At 38.1% G+C, this 21,081-nt stretch overlaps 1 protein-coding gene across 5 annotated transcripts in view; it reads right to left on the bottom strand.

Annotated features, from left to right (window-relative positions):
* The window catches only part of RAPGEF5 (Rap guanine nucleotide exchange factor 5), a 418,760-nt gene that overhangs the window by 134,594 nt on the left and 263,085 nt on the right, over positions 1–21,081 (bottom strand). For all 5 annotated transcript variants that reach the window (XM_074340846.2, XM_074340847.2, XM_074340845.2 and 2 more), the window contains one exon: positions 16,136–16,202. In XM_074340846.2, coding sequence (XP_074196947.2) covers positions 16,136–16,202 — 67 coding nt within the window. The remainder of the gene's footprint in view (positions 1–16,135; positions 16,203–21,081) is intronic.

Below are 21,081 nucleotides of genomic sequence, written 5' to 3'. Positions count from 1 at the left end.
ATCAAGAGCCAAGAGCCACGTTCTGATGTTGGCCATTGTTTTTATTTAACGTGGGTGCTAAGCCACAATCTAGGTAGTTAGAAGAAATGCATTCTTCTTACTCTGACAGGAAGTACATCACATTACCGTGGCCTTCCCTATAAACAATCCTTCCCTACTTTGATCTGAAACCCCTAGGGCTAGATTTCAAAATTCAAAATTTTATACATTTCAGAAAGGAACCCTATTTCCATCACATGCACAGTGAGGTCTGGGGCAGCAACTTGTAATCAGAATTCAGACCTTAATATTTTTGCAATGAAATGTATGATTATTCGTACTCCATGGACTAAAGGAAGACAAAAAGAAGCCTCAGGACTTTCCACTTAATATGTTCAGTGTAGGTTAGATATTGTCATCAATTAAGTTATGGAAAACTTTTGGTTTTTTTCAGAGCTTTTATATTTTAGAGCTAAATAATGGATTGTAAATGTCTACTAATTTTACACTAACTTTCTCTCCCTCCTCTTTTTCTCATGTTTCTGCTTGTCCAATCGTTATGTAGTCACTACTTACGAGTACAAAGAAATGCTTTCTTTGAATAGCTTAGATAGCTTTCATCTGTCTATTTCAGCAGTTCTCAAACCTGACTGTACAGTAGAGTCACTTGGGGAACTTTAGATTAAGTACTGATATTAGGTTGCTGCAAAAGTAATTGTGGTTTAAAAGGTTAAAAATAATTGCAAAAACCGCAATTACTTTTGCACCAACCGAATACTTGGGCCCCAACTAAATGGGAATTTCTGGGGGAGAGGTCCAGGCATCAGTATCTGCTGCTGCCGTTTTTTCAAAGGTCCCTAAGTGAATCTAGGTTGTATCCAGGGTTGAGAATAACTGCTCTATTCAATAAGATATCTTAGTTTTCCCAAGACTCAACCTTTTAATCTTATAATCATATCAACTGACAATCAATCTTTCCATTTTATTTTGTTCTCCTCTAATCAAATTCATTTGGAAAGGAACATGGCCTTCATTTTGTGTTTTAGGTATAAAATGATGCTCTAATCCAATCAAATGGTAAGATTCAGTTACTACATCAGCAGTTTGACAGACACAATCTACTCAAGCACAAGGAAAATTGCAAGGATGCTTTTTAAGAAGCTTAAGTTTTAATTTAAAAAATAGTTTACTCAATATAAAAAGAACTACATAATTCAAAACACACTGTAGCTTAGGGTATATTTGATTTTGTAAATATCTAAATAGAGGGTAATTAAGGGACTGATAAGACACATCTCAAAAATTTCCCTCTCCCCTGGTTACCCGCCAGAAACATGTTGAAATGTTTTGGTTTTGTATCTTCAATAATCAGCAGGGCTGTTCACAAAACAGCCCTGAAATTTAACAGGAACAAGGGTCAATTGTATTTCCAGCATTTTGTCTTCTTTCCTCTCTGGCACTTTACTAGTGCCTTCAGCCCCCAAATCCAAATGCTAGCAAAGCTGTTTTGCATCAATGCCAAGAATCAAGAGAAACAGAAAGTGTCAAATGCAAACTGAGTGTCAGTAAGCATCTCTGTGGAAGAGGTTAACTGAGAAGGCAGGAGCAGGCTTTGTGCAGCAAGAGGCCCTTGAAATTCAAGTGAGAAGTTGGATAGAATAAAGGTCATTTTGGAAGAATAGACCAATAGTGGCAAACTATTGGTGAATAGAATCACCAATTCATACATTTCTGAAAGGTCTTTAGTAAATCTATTAATTTTAGAAACATTTAAATTTTGATACCATGATAGAAATGTTTTTAAAACATAGAACTCACTTCCTCAATTCCCCAAATTAAATGTGACAAGAAACATAATCCAATATTTTCCCGTTTTATTCCAAAATATATTCACTTTTAAACATCTATAAAAACTTAAGCTAATAAGGACTTTAAAAATTCTAGGAAAGAACAAATAAATATGTTTCTTAAAGTCATTTTTGATAAGACACAAACTGGGCAGTAATGGTGGCTAGACTTTAATCCTGTGAAGGAATACTAAAGCTAAGTAACAATTTTCTTTGTTCCTCAGAAGCCCGTTTTCCTATTTCCAAGTTCATTATTTTGTGCTGAAAATCTAATATTGCCACAAGTCTGACACATGGATAACCTTGCGATTACCTGTTAATGTCAACCAATAATTAGAAAATTAAGAAAGTTATATCTGTGCAGACACTACTGCTCTCCACCTAATAGGTTATTTAACTAATAGTTGTTTTCCCAGTAACTGCTGTCACCACATCAAAGATGTGTTTGTTTAGCACGCTGGGATAAAATATGCTTATGCTTATGCTTACTCATCTATTTCAAGGCTATTAGGGATATTTTTTAAATCTCTTATATAGACTTTTTGTTGAATACGTACAAATATGGCTACTAATTTTATTATAACTTAGACAACACCTGACCATTCAAAGACTAATATATATGTAGAAGTCACCTGAAAGTAACAAAATGAATGGGACTAAAGTCCTATACTTAGGTTTTTAAGTCTGCTATTTAAGTCGGCTACATGTACATATCTCTATTTGGACAGAGGTTCACATGAAAAAGATATGATATTTTTTGGTTGATCACAAGCATGGCATGAGTTAACCATGGAAATGAGATTATTTAGAATGGATAACGATGCTTTTAGGAGTAGAACTAGAAGAATGACATCATTCAGGACACACACACACACACACACACACACACACACACAAATGGTAGACTCCAGAAAGATCAACATCTGGATAGTATTTGTGTTGGAGTATCACTTATTTAGGTTCATGAGGAGTAGACAGTATCCACATGAGGCCAACTAGGACGCAGCTACCTCCTTGTAGCTAAATGCAATAGATATTTAATCTTCCTTTAGCTTGTCCTCCATGCTGGATTTGACAGTGTTACCCACTCTCTTCTTAACCGCTGGGATTCCATGACACCACATGCTCCAGGTTTTTGTCTTTCCTCTCTGGGTGCTACTTGCCTTCTCCCAGGGCTCTCATATTCCTCTATCTTTACATTTGGATGATCCTTAGCGATCTAGCCTCAGCCCTCTCAACCTCCTTCTCGTCTGTTCATTCTCCCTAGGCAATTTCATTTAGTCACAAGCTTCACTTATGTCTCCATCTCCAGAGGCTTAGAGCCCCCATCTCTTGGACCTAAATGTCCCACTAGTTTCTCAAACTCAACATTTCCCAACTTTCTTACCACTTCCCATCTCCCCATAATCTACCCAGTCAGTAATGGTACCACCATGCACCCAGGGTCTCAAGCCAAGGAATGAGGTATCCCTGATTTATCTCAGCCCACCATCTTCTCCCACTCAGACTGTTGTCTCTAATTTATCTCTCTTCATACCACATCATTCTTTACCCTACAGCAAGACTAATCATCCTAAATTATAAATTTTATATTATATCACTTGCTAAAAAGCTTTCAAAGATTCCCTCGTGACACCATGACTGAGTCCAATGTCTAATGTTGGACATGTTGTAGTCTTCTGATCTGGTCTTCAGTATCATCTCTATCTCCATTTCTCCTCTCAAAATCCATGTTTAAAAACAAGAAATCAATGCTCCAGTCTTAGTAAAATGGAACACTTCCAATTCTCTGAAGAAGCCAGGCTCTTTCTTTGCTCTGGGCCTTTCCATATGGTCTTCTCTCTGTCTGGCACACCTCTCCACCTCCCCACTTTGTGTGCCTGTCGTTTACTTGTCCTTTAGGTCCTAACTTAGTTACCATCTTCTCTTGAGTGTCAGCCATCTTCCACCTCCCTCCTCCCTCTTTATACTCCAGTAGCATTCTACACTCCCCTCCATTATAGCACCATCACAGGCTAGTGCAAGCTCCTCTTTCTCTGGGACTCTCCGACAGTAGATTAAAAGTCCACTGAAATGGACTCCTTTATGCGTCATTCTGACCCTGGCTCCTGGTACCACTCTTGGGACATATGTTAGTGCTCAAGAACACAAGTGAAGTACGTGTTTGCAGTTGCCGCAGGGAAGAGAAGATTTAGGGGGAACACAATCATTAGTTTCAAATATTTAAAAGGTTGAAAATAAAATTCAGACCAATGGAGAGAAGTAGCAAAAAGAAACATTTTAGCTCTAAGAAATTCCAAATAACCAGAGCTGTTCACAGTGGAAATGGTCTACTATGTGAGGTTCAGGAGAAGATGCTTCCTATGAGAAGGTAAATATCAGAAGCAGCCAGACCACAGAATCATTCTAAAGATTTGTTTTATGAATGTCTCCTTTGCAAATCATCCACCATCAAAAGAGAACAAGCATGAACCTTCCGGGGGTGGTGATGTCTGTCAGCCTGCACTGAACAGTTGGTGATGTTCTAGCCATTTAATCCACACAACAGAGACAGAGGTGGTGCAAATCTTAACAAACAGATGGGGAAAAAAACCATTGGAGGACATTACTAGTTGTGAAAAATCTCATAAATTTCATGGTACAAAGAACAGGAGAAGTTACAGATGTACGGGTTGAAAGAAATCTGAAAAGAGCAAGCTGGTGACACTGACATGGTTTCAAAACAGCGGGTGTATCTATTCCCTCAGTCGTCAAAGCTGCTCTTACTACTCCTGATCGGTGATTTCCCTAAGACCCTAACTGCTGGTCAGTGTGAATTTCTTGACAAATAAAAACTTCATATATATGAAATGTATTTTAAGGAAACAAGTACATATTGGACATTCTGATTTTTGCTATAATAATGAAATAAAACATTATGTTTACATCATTAAATTTTTAATGTTTATGTCTCAAGTTATTTTTCCCCATTTTCTAGTAAGCCCAGAATATTTTCAATCTATACTATATGTAAATGCTTCTTCGGTGTATTTACATGATAATAGCTTAATAAAGTATCTTTAAAGCCTTAATTTGCAAACTCATGTCTTACTATACCTTTTATTCTATATTACGTGTCATTCCTTACATAGTAAAAACGTCTTTTCTCGATCATTTTTGGAGGTCATTCCTTAGAGTAAAAATGTCTTTTCTCAATCATTGTGATTTTTGGAGGTAAGCTTCTGAACTGGAGCAATAGTATAACCACAACTCAGTCAGGCCCCAGGAGGCCGAGGCATCTCTTATGATAGGGGTCTCCTATCTGTAGGGGTAGATTCCTGCAAAACCTTGTAGAGAGGTTACATTAGAAACACTGTATTGAGACGAAAACAGATCAGCTAAGACCTTTTCCAACTAGAAAGTCTACCTATGAAAATTGCTCACATGGGAGCCTGGGAGATCAAGATTCAGAACTCAAGATCCAAACACCTAAAAGGGGTGAAGGGAATTTGTGTATTGTATGCCAACCTTGAGAGCAGTTCTAGGATTCCAGGTGGTGGGATAGAATCACAGCCCTCTACCTCGTAGGATTGTTGTCAGAACCAAATGAGTTAATACCTAAAGCATCTGGAACTGGAATGGTGCCCGACACAAAGGGCTTTCTTTCTTTCTTTTTTTTAAAGATTTTATTGGGGAAAGGGAACAGGACTTTATTGGGGAACAGTGGGTACTTCCAGGATTTTTTCCAAGTCAGGTTGTCCTTTCAATCATAGTTGTGGAGGGTGCCAGTTCAGCTCCCGGTGCAGTTCACGTTGTTAGTTGCAGGGGGCGCAGCCCACCATCCCTTGCGGGAGTCAAACCGGCAACCTTGTGGTTGAGAGCCCGCACTACAACCATCTGAGCCATCCGGGAGCTTAGCTTAAGGTGCCATGTTCAATCTTAGCTGCAGGGGGCGCAGTCCACCATCCCTTGCGGGATTCGAGGCAACCTTGTGGTTGAGAGCCCACTGGCCCATGTGGGAATCGAACCGGCAGCCTTTGGAATTAGGAGCACGGAGCTCCAACTGCCTGAGCCACCGGGCTGGCCACAAAGGGCTTTTTGAGTATTAGCTATCATCATTATCATCATCACATTATTTTAATAATTAATATAGTTGAGCTCAAAAATAAAATACAACAGAAGAAAAGACAATCCAGTCCTGAACTGCTGTCATATTTCACATGTTTGAGCCCCCTTTTCCCACCTAAATAATAATCTCCTTGACACCAGTATTAACTCTGCTTATTATATTCTACCTACCTTAGCCCTCCATTGCAAATAGTATAAGAGGGACTGATTCGTTTCATCAAAAAGTTGTGAACAGTCCTTAAAGGGTTTGTATTTTCAGAGTTTACATTAAAAATAAACTTTTAGATTTCCACAGATTTCTGAAGCCTTTATAAATGCATGAAGGACAGAGTTTAGTTTTAGAAATTCACTTTGAAACTTCAGAGGTTTCAATCAACTAGCTGTGGCCTGGCAGCTTCTGACATTCGAGAGATAACTGCTGTTTTATGAATCAAGGGATTGTGGGTATGTATTCCACAAGGAACGTGTATTAATTTTGTATTTCTGCCATAACAAATGACTACCCATTTAGCAGCTTAAAATGATATTCATTTATCATCTCACATTTCTGGAGGTTAGAAGTCCAGCACATATGGTTCAACTGGATCCTCTGCTTAGAGACTCTCAAGGCCAAAATCAAGGTATGGGCAGGGCTGTGCTCCTCACTGGACCTTGGAGGGAGTATACGCTTCCACGTTCTTTCAGGTTGTTTGCAGAATCTAGCTCTTGCATCTGTCGGACTGAAGTGTCTTTTTCTTTGCTGGTTGTCTGGAGCCTACTCTTAGAGGCGTCTCTCTGGCCACTGCATGTGGGCTCCTCTTCCTCGGAGCCACAGTGCTATGCTGAATCCTTCTCACGCTTGGAATTTCTTTCTAAACATCTTCTGCTATTTTTCTTTGACTCTCACCAGGGCAAGTTCTTTGCTTGTGGCTCAGGGTATTAGACTGGGTCCATGCAGACAATCCAGGTCTATAGCCTTAATCATATCTGCAAAGTATGTACCTTTTGTGTTATTTACAGGTACGGAGTAGGGTACCCTTCTACCTACCATGGAATAGTAACACGGATCCTCAGAGCATTCCTGGAAAACTATCCCTCAACCCCTTTTCACAGGGTCTTACAGTCACTTGCTAATAGAGCCTCGTACTGGAATATGATTTACCTGCTATAAAATTTTTACCAGAGTTTGCACACTTCTGTGTTCACACAATGGAACCAGAAGACCTGAGAACCAATGTGAATGAATTCCTAAACTGCTAAACCATACAGCCATGTTTATCAGTATTTAATGATTCCTGACAGGTTTAAAAAAATAAAATGCTAGTTAATATAACTTCACGGTTCTCATTTCCTAAATTTCTCCAGATAAGAAAAGAATTCTATAATCAAATCCCAAACCCAATCTGTTGAGACCTATTCAGTAACTATAAAGTGTTGTAAGTGAAGATAATGTGAAAATTGCTTTTCGAACCCTAAATTGTCTGTAACTTATGTGGACTCTTAATTAATACTTACTGTCTCAAAAGCTTCATCTATTCAATGTGAATGATAATACACTCTGCTATGTGAGATTGAAACGTGATAGTGCATGAAACGCATAAGCAGAATGCCTGCATAATGAAAAAACTCCACAAATATTAGCCACTTAGCCATTTACCCATTTCTCACTTGGTCTTCTGAAATCAACAACAGGGTAATGAACTAACATCTGCAAGCAAGTTTCTTCACTAATTTACCCATGCAGAGGTGCATCTCTGTGTTATTTATAATTGCAAAAGATTGAAAGTGAGCAGAATATTTAAAAATAGGGGTAATGATAAATCAGTGGACTGGAATATTGTGGAACCACTATAAACGCCATGGGAGGTACTTTTAGCACAGTAAACTTACTAAGTGACAGGTACAGACAACAAAATAAAAGGGTAATTTTTTTTTTTTTTTGGTAAAAAAATGTACACAAGAAGAAAAACCTAGGAAGTAATAAACACTAAACTTAATAATGAGTTATTCTGAGTGGTTTCATTATGGGTAATTTTTCTATTCTAGAATTTTTTTTAAATTGTGAAGTGTTTAAGTTCAAGTTAAACAATCCAAGTATCAGATAAATTTTTTAAAATTGCAAAGCATATTCCACAGTAATGACAAGTCACTACCAGATTTATCATCATTTTGACACATACAAATATAGGAATTGAATTCACATGATATCTACCCAGTATTCACATAAAATTTCATTATATTCTAATTTTTCCATCAATATAAAATAACAGTAACTACCTTGAAATCCACATTATTCCATCACCACCAAAAAATTCAAGTAATTTTCACTTTTCTATATGCCTCTGGGTCCTTTTGTAGATATGGACAGCCTATATAAAGCTATAACACTGGCTTAAGGATGCAAAATCGCATTTCATCTAAGCATCTATAAGAAGTTCTACTTTAAACAAATTCACAAAGAAGTAACCCAGTATGAAATGTTCATGGATCATCCTTTTAAAGCTCCTACAACTTTCCTCAGATAGGATTTCACAGTAACACTTGACAAACCCATGACTGTCAATACACAATTTGACAGCGGCATTGTATTTTTCCATTCTTTTCCGTTAAAAATGTCTATGTTTTCTACATGTATTGCACATCAAAATAATTTTCTTCATCTTGTTAATAGATACCCAAATACCTAATAGGCATGTAGACGTACACACACAAACACACTTCTTCCCCTATTCACAAGGGATTCATTGAGACATATTTTATTCTTAAATGGGTTCTATACACTCACAGCTTTCTGATCAGATGCTTTTAAATAAATGACCCTACAATGGGCTCGTTTCAGTAGGCAAAACAACATGTATTATACTGCTCACCAAAACTAAATTCTCAAGGCTAGAGTTAAATTAGATCACCACATAATCTGGGTAGGTGCAGATGGTTTCTTTGGAAGTAAGATGATAACTTAGGAATTAATTTTAAAAGGTTGTGCATGTACATCTGCATCTTTTGGTATTTGGGGATCTATTCCCATGATGAACAAAAGCATCTTGATGTGCAATAGACAGAGACCATATATGCATTTTTCTATTGACAAAACACAGAAATATATCATTCAGCTATCTGTTTGGGTATTGGCAGTCATGATAGGTTTGTGAAGTGTTACTGTGAGATGCTATCTGAGGGAAACCGAAGGAGCTTTAACCAGCTCTCCAAGTGGTCCTAGAGACCTACAATCTACCGCCCAAGGCCCCTTGGACACTCTAGCTGATGACGGTAGCTCTACAGAACAATGAAGGAAGGTACTAACGAGCCCCATGGCTTCTTACAAAAGCCAGAACAAGGAATACTATACCAGAAATGTGCTACAATTCCTCTGATGCTTTTTAAATGCTCCTTGAAACCAGATCTGTCTTCTAGGGTCTCACTTGACACTTTCTCTAAAAACTCAATCTACCTGGCCCTTCTCCAAATCACATAGTGGCTCTTAAGCCACTAGAAGAGTTGGAGCCAGGCTAAGGATTCCAAGTAGGAATTTTATGTTCCCCACAGATAAGGAATATAAGGTAACAAGATGTTCGTGATCTTGTGGCAGCCAGACAGAAGGTTAGTCATTCCCTGAGGGGGTAACTTACTTTTATTCTCTGAACAAACATGCCCACTCAGATCTGTGATAGATGAAGAAAAGGGAGATTAACTACACTTCGTTTCTCCATTCCTCAGAAAAGAAGAGGCAGATAGCCAGGAAAAAGGGTGGGTAAAAACGGGTATTTTAGTGTTTTTAAAGCCTATTTCTAAATGTGGTAAAAACCATCACTGAACTGTGCTCATCATGGACTAAATGTGACAGATTCTCTCCACCCTGACTAACCTGAGATTATTTCCAGACTTTGCTAACTTGACCTACAGTCGCTTAAGTAAGTCTCTAAAATCGTAACATTTTAAGATTTAGCAAAACCAAAGCCCCATGCTATTTCTGCTTCCTGAACCAGTACCAATTTGAAAGTTTCCAAAGGAAAAAGCTGTCGTTGTCATCTTCAGCTACTACTGTTTGAAAAGCAATTTCTCCAGTGGATCAAATCCAAATTGCAGATTCATCAAGGACAAACTATAAGAGTGTATATATTTCCTGGACCCAGGAACAGTATAAACAGAGTCCTGAGAAACACTCATCCTTAAAGAAAATGACAGAAGCTTCAGGTGAAAGATTAGACACAGTAAAGGGCAGTTTAAAATGAATGAAAGCAAAACATGAGAACAGGTAATATTAGAGGAATGAGACAGCTGACAAGACAGAAAATCTTGACAAGTTTGCATCTTTGAGTTTCATAGTGTCATATATTCAGTGATACAGGACAATTGGTTGTTCACTAAGACCCAGTTCCTTGTGCCTTTGTAATCAGTATTTCCCAAGAGAACACTAAGGAAATGAGGATTTGGGAGAAGTATCAGACAAAGGCACAAGTTAAGTGCAGGTCTTAGTTAATTAGAATATAATCAGATCCATTTGATCTGTCAAATAGGATCCCAAATGTGGAAAAAGTGAGAACAAGACTAACTAGAAACAATGTTAGAAATCATGAGAGAACAAGTTCACAATTGATGTGAAAGTTGATGGAGTTACGTCCCAATTTCTGGACACAGAGCAGAGAAAAATGTTTTTGAGAAGTTGACAATGTGCAGCAGTCAGTAATAACCATCTCTTTTTTTCCTAGAGAGATGCAAAAACAAATTTCATAGTAAGTTTCTTTTAATCCAACACTTTAACCAAAAGTAGAGCCATTTGCTTCTTGAGGTTTCATTTGCTTCAGGATCTTCTAGAACTTATAGCAAACACCTTCATTAATAATTTGGGTTTAATTGTCAAGTAAGATTTTTTTTTTTAGCTCAGTGGTGTTTCTCAGAGAAGTGATAATGTACCTGAAGAACCCATGAGAAAGAATTTAGAAAATATCATTAAAAGCATCCGAAGCAGAGGTTCTCCATTAAAGTTGTATTGGCCAGAAGAAAATGAGTGAGGGGATAGAGCAGAAACATACAAACAGAGAAATTTAAACTGATGGAAATTATAAACTAAATCAGCTCTGAGAAGGACTATGAGACGGTAAGAGTGTCTAGTTAAATGATTCCAGAGTATTAGATTTTGTTTTCAATCCCAATGAACTCTCCCTGAATTCTGAACACTTGATTTGTAATTTTAATTCACCTCTCAGGATTTGGTCACAAACTCTCCATCACCATCACCACCAAGTTAATGTTTTATTATAGACACTCAACACTGTTTTCTTTCACCATCCAAGTGATGGTTCGCTTCACTGGATTAGCAGCACAGAGAACCACACCACTTGCCCCCTGTCCTTTTGTAAGTGCCACGAATGTAACCATCTCACCAAACAGGCAACTAATATATAAAATTCACATCTTAGCCTACCTCACATCACCTCAGTGGTTTGACAATTAAACCGTGTAAGCAAAAATCACAAATTTCACTCACGCCCAGATAAGATGTTTGTGTTTTCTTATTTCTACAATTACCATCATGAAAATTCAGCCTAAAGAAAGAAAAATAGCCTAATAGGGTTTGTTTGGGATGTTGATTTTAAGTAAGTAAGAGATGGAAGTCTAATATCAGTTTTTATCTCCTATTTAAGGATGTCTATGTTTACATTTCCTGTCTTTGGATGCTTCCCAAATACTTTAAGTTGTTTACAATGCCTCAAAGTTTAACATATTTCCTAAATTTACATTCTAAGAACTATGGCTTTGAAAGCAATACTTAATTCACTGTAGACTCTTCCCTATATTTAGTTTACCTTGGATTGTAAGACACATACTCATATATAAAAACTGTGTCATCAGTTCTGAATACTTTTTGTCACAAACACTGGAAGAATTCATTTTTAAAAATAAAATAAAATAAAATAATGCTTAGCACTTCAAGCATGGGAACTGGTAGGCTATGTCATTCAAGAGCCTTTCTTAGCCTACCAGCTTTATCTGACCAATGGAGACTCACTGTTAATGAAAAAAGGTTTCAAGGTAACAAAATTTGTAGGGTTAGAAGTTATTAGAAAGGAAACTAAGGTGCTAAGGCAGAAACCATATGTACAACTGGGAAATAATTTCCTGATAATGCCCAGAGTTTTTCTGTAGACTTTCTATAATGAATGAGTCTATTATAACCATGTCCTTTTCCCCTAAGCTCAAAACTTCTTACAGAGTTTGACTGTTTAGGTTTGGAGACATCAGAAACTTGCCAGGGTGGCTCTTTAGTGAAAATCACCAGAAACATGGCTGGAACATTTTTATTGTTCAAGATTGTATAAATTTAACAACTGTAAATCTGACTCAATTATAAAGACACTTTTATTTCTACACATGCACTGTCTTCTCATGTTCTTTTAATATGAAAACTCACTTGTGATTTCTTGCAGGGTAAAATTTCAGGTATTATTTTTTTATAGATGACAGGACATTTCCCTTGATGAACCTACGCTGGGACTAAGAAATAAACTATTGGGGTTAAAGAAATGAGGAACTTTTTAAAGACAGCCACCTACATAACTCCCAAGTTTGAAAAAAAGAGTTGAATATACAAGAGAGTAAACGGTGTTGCTGGAAGCCACCGCCCCCTTAGCAGGGTCCCCAAAACACACAAACCCTTGAGGAGCACATCAGCAACTCTGCAGTACAGATGTCACTTTTGCTTTCCTTTAATGCATTTCGGGGTCATGGCAGATGAGAACTGTTACTCGAGTGAGGTATGTAAATATTTGCCTCTCTACATGGTGTTAACACCTAGATAACAAAGTTTGTACACTATTAGCAACAGGAACAACTACGTTATGAAGACTGACGCACAACAGTCCCTTGATAAATGTTTATATGATGAATACATTTTAGAACTTAGATATTGTATAGTCCAACCACCCAACTTAACCAAGGTCACATTGTTGAAAGAATTAAGAATCAAGGTCCTCAGTCTCAGCTCAGTGATATTTTTCACTATGGTGGGCCAACTGAAGAGATGAAATTTTCTCCTCTGTCCTTTATTCTCATTCCTAAATACCTCTGCTCTAGCACCTGACCTCAACTTATTCAGTGTTTCAACATGGAGATTTTTCCAGTAAGATTATCTCAACCAAATCTATAGCAAACGTTCCTGTCCCTCCCTCCTTTTTAGAGGCTCTCTTCAATTTGACTTTCATGGTATAAACCATTCAGTTATTTCCACTTCCTCTCTCTGTCCTTCATCTCCCTACTGACCTCTTACGGTGGGTACTTCCCAAGACTCTGTCTCCCACTCTGCTCTTCAATCAACAACCTCCCTGTGACTGGGAGGTTCCCACAACTTTAGCCCTGACCTGAGCTCCAGATTCTTGTCTCCAGGTATTTCCTGAATATTTTTATGTTCCTATCTTCTCAAACTCAGTAAGTCTGAAAGTACATCATCTCTCCTTCACCTATTTTACTCAGCTTCCTAAGAGTATCGTCACTTTTCCATTCATGCAAGTTCAGAACTTTAGTCATCTAACTCTTCCTCTACCTTGACCCCCTACTTATTTTTAAAAAATTATTTGTGCTCCTTTTTGAACTCATTTTTCTTTTGGTTCTCACAATACCTCCAGACATTAGATTTCTATCAACCTCTTTCTTATAACGTCTTTCCATCACTACTCTCCCCACGTCCAACTCATCATCTTCTTTCTTATATGTCTGCTTCATCATGTTCATCTGTCGGCCAAAAAATCTTTCACTTTTCTTAACTAGGATCCTTTCTAATCAGGTGGGTCTGCTCACTATTTTCCCTCTGTACTTTCTCATTCCGCTGCCTGCACACAATAAACCTGACAGCCAGAGTACACGTCCTTCGAATTGTCACCTATTCAAATCCTGACTGCCTTCAATGATGGTTCAAGTCCAGTCTCGTCAACAAAGCTTTCCATTACTGTTCTTGAATTTATCATCTATACACCACAATTTTTGGTGCATAATTGCTAATCACTTTATATATTAACTTTCCGAATGTACCTGCCTTCCTGGTATGGATGTAGAAACCATATCTTACATGTCTTTGCCACTTCTGAAAATATCCCAACAACTATATTACATTATATAAAAAAAATGAAGCAGAGTAGTTAAGAGCTATTACTAAGGAAGTAGAAACTTCTGATTTTAGATCCTGGCTGCATTCCTTTCTAGATGGGTAACCTTGGGCAACTTACTTAACCTCTATAAGCTTTCATATCTATAAAACAGAGATAATGCCACTTATTTCAGAGGGCTGTAATGAAGTTTAACAGAATGTGTATATATGTGTATGTACATACACACAATGTTTAACACAGTATTTGGTCCACAGTGAGTCTCTTTTTTAATGACTTTTCCCACCCTGGGCCCTCTTTGGTCAATATTTTAAACTACACAATCTATAGATTCAATACAATCCCTGCCAAAATTCAAATTCAGATGATCCGAATAGACATTTTTCCAAAGAGGACAAACAGATGGACAACAGGTAAGTGAAGAGATGCTCAACATCATTCATCATCAGAGAAATGCAAACCAAAACACAATGAGATATAGCACCTCACACCTTGTTAGAAGAGCTATTAACAAAAAGACAAGAAATAACATGTGTTGGCAAGAATATAAAGAAAAGGAAACCTTTGCATACTATTGGTGGGAATGTAAGTTGGTGTAGCCACTGTGGAAAACAATATAGAGGCTCTTCAAAAAATTAAAAAAAAAAATAAAACTACCATATGACCCAGTGATTCCACTTCTGGATATTTATCCTAAAAAACCCAAAAACAATAACTTGAAAAGATATCCACACCCTTGTGTTCACTGCAACATTGTTTACGATAATCAAGATATGGAAACAACCTAAGCGTCTATTGACAGTTGAATGGATAAAGAAAATGTGGTGTGTGTATACACACACACACACGCCCATACACACACAGGAAATTATTCAGAGAGAGAGATAGGGGTGGACAAAATGGGTGAAAGGAGTCAAAGATACAAAGTTTCAGTTATAAAACAAATACGTAAGTCATGGGGATGTAATGTACAGCATGGCAACTTTATAACACTGGATTGCATATCTGAAATTTACAAAGAGAGTAAATCTTATAAGTTCACATCACAAGAAAACAAATTCTGTAACTATGCATGGTGACCCATGTTAACTAGACTTATTGTAGTGATCATTTCACAATGTATACAAATATTGAATCACCATGTTGTACACTTGAAACTAACATAGTGTTGTATGTCAATTATACCTCAACAAAATAATAAATAAGATAAATAAAAATAAGCCGCAAAGGTCATGCTAAATAGTTTTTAACATGCTGTCAAGATTCCACTTCACATGAAGTTTTACACCACCAATCACTGTACTTAGTCAAAAATTACTTTTCTAAGTTATTTCCAGAAGAGTAGAAAAAGCAACTTTTAACTTGCAAACTGTGCCCAGCTGCCAAGACCTGGTGTCTAAAACTGGGCAAGATCAGTTTTACCCACATGCATAACCCAACCCAGTATGATTTTCAGCAATCCTCATTTTAGTAATACAATTAAAGCAGAACTAAAGAATCTTTGATAACGCCAGAAAAGTTTCCAGAAAGCCTAGCCAACGTATAAAGATTTTGTGAAACAGGATTGTTAGAGCCCGTCAAAAACTGAAGCTCAATGATTAGCAACAGTAGCTAGCGTTTTCTATGAAGACGGGAACAAACTTTTCTTCAACCAACAAGGCACTTATCAGCTTTGATTAGGAGCTTTAAAAAACACAATGAAAATAGTGCAATCTAGTACATTAGAAACAACGCCATGGACTTTTGTTGGCTGAGGTAATTCTGTTTTGTTTTGTTTTCCTTTTTTTCCTAATGAAAGAAATCCTTTTCAACACCTACAGTCTTCTCCATTGTGGAGCATGTCACAACTTTCCCTAGGTTAAGTCATACGGTATTTAAAAAAATCAGATATTATGCCTTCACTGAGGTTCCAGGAATTTTCCACCAGGAGTATCTAAAATCTCGCAGGAGAGGCTGCATCAAGTGTAGAGTAAATACCATTGTCTCCTTCTGCCTTGATCTGTGACTCCAACACTGGTGAGCAGCCACGGGGCAAGTGTCGACATCATTATCCAACTGCCGCCCTTCAAAATCCCCGGACTCATTATTTCTGCACCCCTAGGAAGGGAAATTGCGTGGGCTTACCGCAGATGTTAAGCGAGCAAGAATTTCGTCACTGCTTTCTTCTGCATCTTCGATTTTCTGATGAGACCTTTGAAAGACAAAGAACGAATTACCCTTCAGCTTCTGTTGCTCAAATTTATCTACCAAGTTATGGGGTATACATGGCAAATAATGGCACTATTGTTTAATACACTGGTGGAAGTGCCCACGCGAGTACCGAGGTGTCAGTAAGACCATGGGAACACAACTTTGTTGTAGCCCAACTGTCCCTTCACAATCAGTTAGCAGGAACCTCTTTACAAAACACCAATTAAATCCTGAGGATCGAGTATTGTTCTCCAAATGATTTCACAGAATAATCCTGACACACCAGATTTACAAATCTGAGCAGGCACCAAGCGTAAGTAGATGTGAATACAAGGTGGGTAAGTACTGAAATTCCCTCTAGCCTTAATGAAATCCATTAAGATTTTGAACAGATGAAATGTGAATTTTCCACTACATTTGAGTTTCAGCCAAAACAGATGTGTTATGAAATGGTCTATTATAGTCCTAATACTATGATAGGAATTATGTGGAATACAATAGCAGAAGAAGCCCTTTGTTCTTTTTTAAGACACCACAGCCCAGCTGATAAGCCAAGAAAATTATGCATATGTTAAATAATTAAAGAGACAAATAACATATTACACAGTATAAGATCCGTTGGTTTGTTTAGGAAAATCATCTTTCTCATGAAATTCATGAAAAAATTTTCACCACACAAATATATATATATGTGCTAACATACAAAATTATCCACTTCTTAAAACAAATCTTATAAAACTACATTTTCTTCCTGGTTTGGTCAAACAAACAAAAAAAATGAATGCCAACTGAATATATATAATTGCCTCCCAGATCTAGTTCCACAAGCAATCCCTTTCAGCACCTTCTGTAGAATTGGAGGGGTTGTTGGTAATTGGCTTGCAGAGCAGTGTTACCAGAATGGCAGTCCAGTGATTGATTTCAATCTCAGTAACTGTGGTGGGCCAGCTGGAGTGCTAGCCTGTGGGGCAGGGGGCCTTCTCCTGGCTCACAGGAGAGCTCAGAAGCTCTTTAAGAAGGGAAACGCTAGTCGGATCAATTCTGACATTGTCTTCCTGTTTCTGTACATGTTACTAAACTCTTTTATGGGGAAAAAAAAAGCCATCACCGAAGTCAGAGCAATGAATGACAAACCACTGCCTTGATAAGACTTGCATGATACAGGTATGAAGCAGTGCTGACGTCGTCAAATAACTTAATTACTGTGCAGCAAAATGCTTCAAACGTCAGCTAATAATCTGCCCAAACAAAAACCGTGGGAATTGAGCATTATAATTTACTGTATCCCCCCAAAAAAACAAGCTACCTTAATGATTAATATTTCAAACAACGAGCTTTATTATTAAAATAATCTATTCACAAGTTTTCCCTATACATGAAGCTGTACTAAGAGACTTGCAACCCTTTTTATAACTGAAGCCACCAAACCAGGTTTATATGCTTGAGCGGACGTGACTGCACAGACCCGACAGGAAACTAAGCACCAAAGGCACCAGGACACAAGAGCGCGTAACAAGGGCCTCCACGCTCCATCTGTGTCTGTAGAGAAGCGTGGGCTGGTCATGTCGTGTCATGTTTCTCAGACCCCAGCAGATACCTGAAGGATTAGTTAGCGGGATGAGGTGCTTTGCACTACCAGATTCTGTCAAGAGTGTGTTTTCAACAAGCTGCTGAAAGAAACTCAAAGTTCCAAGGGAAGCTCTTGGGTATGTGACTGATAATGGTTATTTCATGAGCAATGGCTGAGCAATGGCTGGTTTAGTGACAAATAATTTAGTTCCTATTCAGAAGCAAAACTACCTTTCATCATTCTTCTAGCACAAAACATGCCTTGGCGAAAAACGTTTCTGAAGGAAATGTGTGTGAGAAAGACAGAGTGACGATCTCCTGAGAGCTGCCCCGCAGCCCATGTCCCGTTTTTATCACCTCAATCACCACGATTTATGTCTGAACTCCCGAGTCTTTCTCCAGCTCCTGAATCTCCCCTGAGCTCACCTTGTTTTCCCATCTGTCTTCAAAGTGGCTCTAGGGGGCAATTCCAGGATATTTTCACCCACTTAGGGATCTTACAGGCTCCTCAAACTCAAAATAACTTACACTGAACTCCTCTTGCCTCCTGCCCTCACTGTTCCTACTTGGCGCCTGTCACAGCTCAGCTTCATGGTGCCCTGTGGCACTTCCGCCTCCTGCACTCCCCACCTTTGCCAGACCCCAGATCTTCTCACTTCTCTTCGTCAAGCTCTGCTTTCCTTCAGTCCCTCCCTGTCACGCCTCACTAATAGTCGAGGGTCTCACCTTCTCTGGCACAAATCATTAATATTTTAACCACCTTCTTTATCTCTGGCTTCTCCTCTCGTGCTCAATTACCTATAGATACCAGGATTATTATTCTAAAACCCAGATGGAGTCCTGCTATTCTCCGGACTCCAAACCATCAAGGATTATTCCACTGCCTCCTGAGAGCTCTAGAATTCAGAAATAATCTTCCTTTCCTACTAACATGCCCCACGCCCCACTGCACCAGCCGGCACCTGCATCTCACCCGGTGGAAAGGAGGGTCTCGGGAGCAGAGCTGGTGGTAATGGGCCAACAGTGGAGGAACTTGAAAATGGGAAAGGAGGAGAGAAGAGGAATCATCATGCTCCATCCTTTCTAATCACTGGGGTCCCTCCTCAGCTCGATGCCAAAATGCCCAGAAATACCAGACTTTCTTTTCCCAGCCAATGTGTTTTTACAAAATGTAGATTCATTGTGATTGTTTTATGTACGTAAATGCACATCCGTGCAATCCAGTGAAGACAAATTTCTCATGTATCAGATCAAATAGCTAATGAAGCAGATGGGGGCAATGGAAAACAAAGAAAATCAACTGTAATGCCTATATATTTCCCCATTATTAGCAAAAGAGGCTGTGCTGCTCAGTGAATGAGAGAAATAGAGAAGCTCTGAGGGCGGCTTATCAGTGGTTAGAGAAGGGAAAGAGACCCTGGCTGGAATCAGCAGGTAATGGCAGTAACAAGCTGACATTAAGACAGAGAAAAGGAGTGACCCCAGGAAGGAAGACCCATCCCTGAGGGTTTGTGCCAGCAGGAAGCCCTGGCCCAACAGGCACTCCCCTTTAGGAATCCCACACTTCCCAACAGCCCTAGCCTGAACCCAGCAATTCTCCAAGGGAAAGGGCTAAGTCCTAGGGCTGGGGGCCAACATCTTTACAAGTCTGAGAGGTCGGCAATATGTGGGTGACATTGTGAGGACACAGGAGTACTGTTCTATCTGTATCCTCCTATATCATCTACATTCTATTTTGCTTAACAAAGCAGATTCCTATGACGTAAAGAAAACATAGGATGGCAAAAGAATGAAAATTGAATTTTTCTTGAAATCTTTGAGATCATGAATACAAACACCAGTTAAACCTTCTCAAGAGAAGATAATATTTCATAGCATCAGGCTACTAGTCATGTGTATAGAGGAAATTTACCAAACAGTAGTAAATTGTGAATGTGACATTAAGGGTCTGGGATATATAGTTATACATTCATTTAAAATTGAATAAAATTAATCATTACTGGTATCTCTTTTACACATTTTATATTGAGGATTTGAAAATTCATGCTTAATATGTAATTAAACAGTTACATTTCAAATGCTAGCACAAACAGGACTAAAAGTTCAATTTTTATGAAAATTCCTGTACTACTCTGACAAGGATAATTAATCTGCCCCAACCCATGGAATAAGCCTTATTTGTAAACAATGGAAATTTTGAAGGATTTAGTGTTTCCTTGGAGAGGGGGTGATGAGTAATAACAAAGACTAAGACCAGCTGAGTTCATAGAAATTTTTTATACAAACAATTTAAGCAATAAATAGAAATGTTCTTCACCTATGATCCTAATACAAAACTTATGCCAAGTTCCATCATGAAAACATTTTTTGAGAAATACTTTAAAAATGTTTGTTTACTCATACAGTACTTCCTCCTCTGCAAAGATCATAAAATGAAAATCTAATTAGGAAAAGGCAGGAACACAAAGGGTAGGTTTGGGTTGTAGGAAATCTACCTTGGAGCTGATCTAGTAAGAAGATATTAATCCAGCACCGTTTCAGAAATTAAGAACACCAATGGATTTCTTATGTTACTTATATATGTCAGGTGGAAAAGTTAGGGAGGATAAGAAGAATAGAGAGAGCAGAGGTGACAGGGTAGTGGGTGGTGGTGTGCTATTGTATATGGGGTACTAAATAAGGGGAGACAGAGACCTAAATTTTGGGCGTCATCACTGTGGAATTAAAATTAAATACATGACTGTGTGGGCACATCCAAAGTCAGAGTAGAAAAAGAAGACAAGTCCGAAGACTGAGCCCTAAGATACTCCCCGTTTTAGAGATCAATGTTTTCAAATTAGGTTTTATTATTATGCAGGTATGGTGAGGCCAACAGATCAGGAGATAACTGAAAAAAAAGGTCAGTTTGGGGAAAATTAGCATCTTTAACAATATTGAGTCTTCCAATCCATGAATACAGATAGATATTCCACTTATTTAAGTCTTGTCTGATTTTTCATGTGACTTTTGAAGTGTTTGGCATACATCTTTTGCATACATTTTCTTAGATTTATTCCTAAGTATTTCAGTGTGGTTTTTTTTGTCCTAATACATGTAGATATACTTGAATTTTGTATATTGACCTTGTATCCTGTGACCTTGCTAAATCCACTTATTAGTCCTAGCAAGTTTTTTTTATAGATTCTTTGAGATTTTCTATGTATATAATTATGTCATCTGCAAAGATAGATGGCTTTTTCTCCTTCTCATCTGTATACCTTTTATTTCTTTTTCTTGCCTTATTACACTGGCCAGTGTTGAAGTGATAACAA

The sequence above is a fragment of the Rhinolophus sinicus genome, chromosome 4 (genome assembly GCF_057876585.1).
Source record: "Rhinolophus sinicus isolate RSI-liver-muscle chromosome 4, RSI-T2T, whole genome shotgun sequence".
In the NCBI taxonomy this organism is placed as follows: domain Eukaryota; kingdom Metazoa; phylum Chordata; class Mammalia; order Chiroptera; family Rhinolophidae; genus Rhinolophus; species Rhinolophus sinicus.
This window is presented reverse-complemented; position numbering and strand designations above follow the sequence as displayed.